General features: G+C 39.1%; 1 protein-coding gene across 9 annotated transcripts in view; it reads right to left on the bottom strand.

Annotated features, from left to right (window-relative positions):
• Window positions 1-370: 370 nt before the first annotated feature.
• Window positions 371-6,000, bottom strand: part of LOC139336056 (muscleblind-like protein 1) — a 64,727-nt gene continuing 59,097 nt past the window's right edge. For all 9 annotated transcript variants that reach the window (XM_070969911.1, XM_070969912.1, XM_070969914.1 and 6 more), the window contains 3 exons: window positions 5,268-5,359; window positions 4,829-4,902; window positions 371-4,199 (listed from right to left, as the gene is read on the bottom strand). In XM_070969911.1, the coding sequence (XP_070826012.1) occupies window positions 4,846-4,902; window positions 5,268-5,359 (149 nt within the window). In that variant the 3' untranslated portion in view covers window positions 371-4,199; window positions 4,829-4,845. The remainder of the gene's footprint in view (window positions 4,200-4,828; window positions 4,903-5,267; window positions 5,360-6,000) is intronic.

The raw sequence follows: 6,000 nt of genomic DNA, 5'->3' as shown, positions 1-6,000 counted from the left end.
TTTTAACTTACCTTAAGATTTAAAGTAAAAAAAGTTAAAATATGAACCACACTGATCTTAAAAGTAGTGAAAGCCTGAATAGAAAGAAATTCTTATTAAGAAAACCAGAAAAACTTATTAAGATAATTAGGGACCAAAAAGTTTGAAAGAAGTGAAATGCTCCAACATAAAAACTGCCTGGAAAGAAGCTACGTCTTATCAGAATAATATCCTTTCTCTTACTCTGACTTTGCTTTTTGCAGAATGGCTGCAGCCTCATATGGTTAAAAACAAACACTGTGTGTGTATTTTGTGGAGCTCTTTAACTAGACAGAGCAAATTTAAGCTCCAATCCCCAAAATAACACCTCTCAAGGAAATGCATCTTTACTTCAGTTCGTTTGTAAATTTTTATTACATTTTTTTAATTCATAACAGCAAGAATCAAATATAGCAATGCAGGCCCCGTGAAAAAAATGTGTCAAGAGCTTTTTCTCTTCACCACACACATCCATCAAAGTTGGCACAGCACACATCAGGTTCTATTAGCTACGTTCATGGCTTCAGTTATTACATGATGTTGTAGTTAACAAACCCCCAGCAAACATGTTCCTACCACATCCTCAAGGTACAATTTCCCACCTCGATTTCTTTGCTGCTTTCTTCTCACACATTTCCTTCAGATGAGATTATATTTTATGGCTTTAGACTGCAACAATCCAAGGTTTTCTCTGCAGGTGCTTTTCAGAGGTGGCCGGCATGCAAACATGACACATGCTTTCAGGGGGCCCGGAGCAGTAAAACAAGCAGAAACAAACTGCAGCAGAGGACAGAATACATCATATTAGCACTACAAGCAGAGAAAACAAACAACAAATGAAAAAAAGTTCAGTTTACATTATATCATAAACGTAAGCATGCGTGCTTGTAGGAGATGAGAGGTGACAAAGATGATCAGGACAATATTCCAAACTAACGACTTAATGACCAAACCACAAAACTGTATTTCAATCTGAAATGACTCCTAAGTTCTGCCTGATGTTGAACTACATTCCTGTTTGGTCAGTTTCATCTACTAGAAGCACAGCTTACATCAACATAAAGAACATACTTATAGCTATGGTGTTTGTGTTGCATGTATTTTAACTCTCCAAGTGGTAAAACTTCAGTGAGTATATTTTCAGGAATCTTTTTTTTTTTTTAAATAAACGACTATTCTATTTTTGTATTTTTTATATATATTTTATTCCATTACATTGATAGAATATTGTATACTGTAAATACATCTTTCTGTGTAACATGTTTTCTTATTCAATATTACTGTCGTGATTTTTTTTAAACGGTATATGTATTTCCTTTAACATGCATTCCTCTCTGAGTAAAGTAAAGAGACAGGACGTGTTGTGATTGGTTGGGCCTGGGAGGGCGTGGCCATGACACACAGACCTGTCAGTACAGGCAGGTTAGGGGACCAGACAAACCCAGTCACAGGCCCTTGCTGGAGGGTAGTGGACGCCTCCTCCGGAAGGTTACCTGGCAAACTACAAGCTGCTGACAAAAAAGAAGAGCAACACTTGGCCTTTTCTGAAAGGGGTCGGAGAGCGAGAACTCAGTGCCCTTTTGATGCAAGCAATTTTGTTCAGCCTTTCATAAGATTTTTTTTTTGTTATCCTAGCAAAATTCCTTGTCATTATAGACATTATTTTTTTTATTCAAAATAAGATCTCAATATACATGATTCTCTCTTTTTTGACTATGTACAGAAGTGCAAAAAAGTCAACCTTTATCACCTTTGTTGCCTTGAGATTCCCCACCCCACCCTTGTTGTTTGCAGTTGGCTAAGTGAGAGATGAGTGTGCACACTCAGTCCCCCCCTCGCCACGTTCACCTGACCCCGCCAGCAACGCCCCCGAAAAAGTGATCAAATATGCAGCTTGTTTTCCAACATGGCCCAATTTCCAGGGAGAGTAAAAATATTCAAACAATAGTTACTATTTGAAATGGATACAGTAGAAAATAACATCTTTACTCTAAACATCTAAGAACTAGATTTTTATAATAGTCTTTTTTTTTCTTAAATGACTAGTTACAAACCTTACAATCATTAAAATATTACTCGGTTATCGGCGATGGTTGCCACAGTGACAACTTAGCCTCTCTGTTCTATTATTTCATCACTGTTAGATACTCATATAAAACATCTTTGTTCAAAGAACACAAAGAGACTAGAGAAATGAACAATATGCATACAGTTCAACAATATGCATAACGTAGAAAATATTGAGTTTACAATCATAATCATACTAAAATTAACATTACATGGAATTTCAGGAAACTGTGCATGAGGAACACACAAACACACACTTTTACCTTATATCCATTATAAGAAAGATAAATATAATAAGCAAAACTAAAAAATCAGAACTAAATATCAAAATATCATCCGGACAAAATAAAGTAAAACACTTCTCATCTAAAGAAAAACTACAAGAAAGTTAAGAAAACGCTGACAAAAAAGTGACAATTACATAGTGCTCTGTGTGTGTGTGTGTGTGTGTGTGTGTGTGTGTGTGTGTGTGTGTGTGTGTGTGTGTGTGTATGTGTGTGTGTGTGTGTGTGTGTGTGCGTGCATGTGTGTGTGTTAATGTGGCGTGGATTAGGCAACTGGATGGTTCAAAATGGCATGTTGCATTGTGCTGACCCGATGGTACATTCTAAGGCTTTGGATGAGTAATACAATCGTTTATATTCTTGCCACTTTCCCTGTACTATCCACCAATTAAATATGCCTGAAGAACACCCAGAACACAACGAAAACTAAGAGTTCTAGAGATCTACTCTTTACGCCCGACCTCTCTTCAAGCTCGCCAATGCGGCCCACGCGTTTCAAAAGTTCTGCCCCACGAGCCTACCTACAATATCTAGTAACAGTGACACAAAAAGACTTTGGCTGACTATCTGAAAACAGTTCTCAGGTAGACGTATTAAACAAATATTCTTAAATATGTCAGACTATATATACACTACACTGAATCCACTTTGACAATCTGCCATAAAATATGCATAACCATACAAACATAAAAAAACAAATCATGTCGTACAAATCACATCTCCATTGCCAGTTGCGCCGTCGATTGTGACTTCTGTCTCACAGCAGTTTGGATACCGACTGATCGCCCTGTTGTTTCAAAGCTAGTCATCGTAACATCTTCATCGTTAGGAGAGTCTTTGGTCTCTCGTGCTGGCCGTGACCCCCGCATCCAACTCAATTTAGACTTTTAGAGTCAATAGACTTAGTGATCGTGGAGAGATCTGTGTCAGCACAGATCCGGTCATTTCCTGTCTAAACACCGACAGCAAGTCCAAAAAAAAAAAATAAATCATTCAGTAGAACATTTGAGTAAAGCAGACAATTTGGGGAAGGTAATCTAATCAGCAGTGGTGCTATTGGGAATCACAGGTAATGACAGGTCACGACGTTGGACACTACATGCTGTCCAAGAGAGAAAATAGACGTATTAAAGGGAATTGTTGAGTTGAACACTTTGTAACACTGCTTAAATACCATTCATGTGTTTTGAGATGTATGGCACTTTACAGGGATGCCTGCGTGGTTAAAGACATGTGCTTAAGAGACACTAGAAAGGTAGGCTACAAAGGTTTGAAAGACACCTCACAGACATTCAGTTGCTATTCTGCCTCTGAGTGCGCTCATGTCATTCCCCTTCTCACCGGTTGAACAGAATAAAATCAGAAAGAAAATCATCGTGCATGCCCATGTGATTCAGTCAGATTTCGCTTACCTCAACTGAAATACAAGGTGCACTTTTGTGTAAACAAATGAACACATTTAGGTCAGAAGACCAACAACCGATAAACAAACACAAGTCATGATTCTTGGTCAATGGACGTGCCAATCCAGCCGGTTTTTTGATGACTGCTCCACACATTTACCTCATGTTAACATTCAGAGTGTGTCCGGTGAATAAAGGTAAGTTGCCTCTGCAGAGCGAAAGGCAGTCTGTAATGCAAATGACGTTCTTTTCGGTTGTTGTGTAATAGTGTGCGTGAAGTACACGTGAAAACAATCCTAACAAACTGTGCCTCCTATGTTAACATGCAGATTTATTCCAAACCAACTGAGATTTGGTTCTCTTGATGTTACAGGCATGATGGGTGACCGCTAATCTTGGACTCGACACCAGCAGGCTCCAGTTCCATCTGGAAGGAAAAACACAGCAAATCAGCTGCGAAAGAAGAGGACAAAAGCTCTAAAAAAGCTCAGTTTAGACATTTCTTATTGTCTTGAAATCAGACGGATCAGGCCTCAACTCTGCGGCCAGCAAGAATGTCAATAATTCAACATTTTGGGGAATGCATTTACTCCATTTAGGGATGTGACTGGCCTAAACATGAGTGAACCAAGGATTAAATAGTGAGATATAACATGCTAATTAGTGAGCTTTAGAGGTGCTGGCAGATTCAGTTACCCATACACAGACTCAGGCTAGCTGTGATCCTCTGTTTCCAGTCTCTATGCTAAGTCTCTAAACCAGTTGCTGCCTGCAGCTTCATATCTATCAGCAAGAAAGCAAATAAGCACATTTCCCAAAAGACCAAACTCTTCCTTAAAGTTCTAGATTACTTGAATAAAGTGGGTCATTAGATTAAAAAGATAATGATGATAACAGTAATAAATGCCTGAAGAAACAAATTTGTCAGCTGCAAAAAAAAAAAAATGAAGTTGTGCCAAATGCTTCTCATAACAGTTTCGGAGCCACTTGGATGAAATGTAACAGTGTTGGTCCAAACGCAGTGTGTGATATGTGAGAAAGAGGTGCGGTACATACTGTTCTGTCTGAGACTCCTACATCTGGGTCACATACTTGTGACTAGTCAGATGGTCTGCAGATATTATTGGAATCTGATTGAGAGGGGAAAAGAATGGAGGGGAGGGGGAGAAAGACAGAGAGAAATAAACAGAAGACAGAGACGTCAGCTGAAATGAGGACAAACAGCACTTCAACCTACACTGATAATAAAGATAAGCATTGTAATTATCTAAGTAATCACAGCATGAGATGCTCTGAAAAGCTAGCGGAGATCAGAGATGAGCCTTGTGCACCATTCATGCATATTTCATTAAGAGGCACGTGGGAATTATGAGATTAAAAAAAAAAAAAAAGGAATAAACTAACAGATACTGAAAAGTCAAAGCCGACACCGGGAGTGAAAAGAGAAAGAGAGAGAGAGAGAGAGAGAGAGAGAGAAGGCAGGAGAGGAGCAAACCTGATTGGCTGTTGCGGTTGCAAAGGGAACACTTGTGGCAGATGTGGTGGCTGCAGACACAGTGGCTGGAGTAGCACCGTGCATCATGGGTACTTGGAGGGAAAGATCACACAGGCAGTTGAACCAGAGCAGATTTAAAGCTTTTCATGTCAACACTTCATTTCTATGTCTGTCTATGGAATGCTAATAAACATGAGACAACATCTTTTTAAATTGCTTTCTGATGATCTTTACTGCTCTTGCTGACGATTACTCTGAGTGAAGGAATAGCAACAGATGTGCTGTGGAGGAAGAAAAAGAAAAACTTTCGAGTGATATGCAGCTAATTGGCAAATCTGCAGAGTAAATATAAATTCAGATTTTTCTTTTACAGCCTCTTTTGGGGGGGCATTCATACTAAACAGGCTAACTAATTGGCTTTTGTTTCACCTCCCTAAACAGGAACATTATAATTACCGCTACAAATAATGCGAAAAGTCAACGACTACATCTTCCACTACTTCCACTACCACTAATAACTCCTCATGTTTATATGGCATGTATAAGCAGACAGTATAATGAGGTGCTCGGGGGGGTTAGAGAGCTTGGGATGGAAGTATAATGAAGCAAGGGGGGAGTCAGGGGGATTTTGAACTGCAACAAGCATTAGGTGACAGACAGAAGTGTGGCAGAGCAAAGAGGGGTTCATTCCATATCACAAAGATGTACTGCAGAATATCACGAAACACATCAA

This window comes from Chaetodon trifascialis, chromosome 9, assembly GCF_039877785.1.
Source record: "Chaetodon trifascialis isolate fChaTrf1 chromosome 9, fChaTrf1.hap1, whole genome shotgun sequence".
NCBI lineage: Eukaryota > Metazoa > Chordata > Actinopteri > Chaetodontiformes > Chaetodontidae > Chaetodon > Chaetodon trifascialis.
The sequence above is the reverse complement of the archived record's forward strand: the minus strand, read 5'-3'. Positions and strand labels throughout refer to the sequence as shown.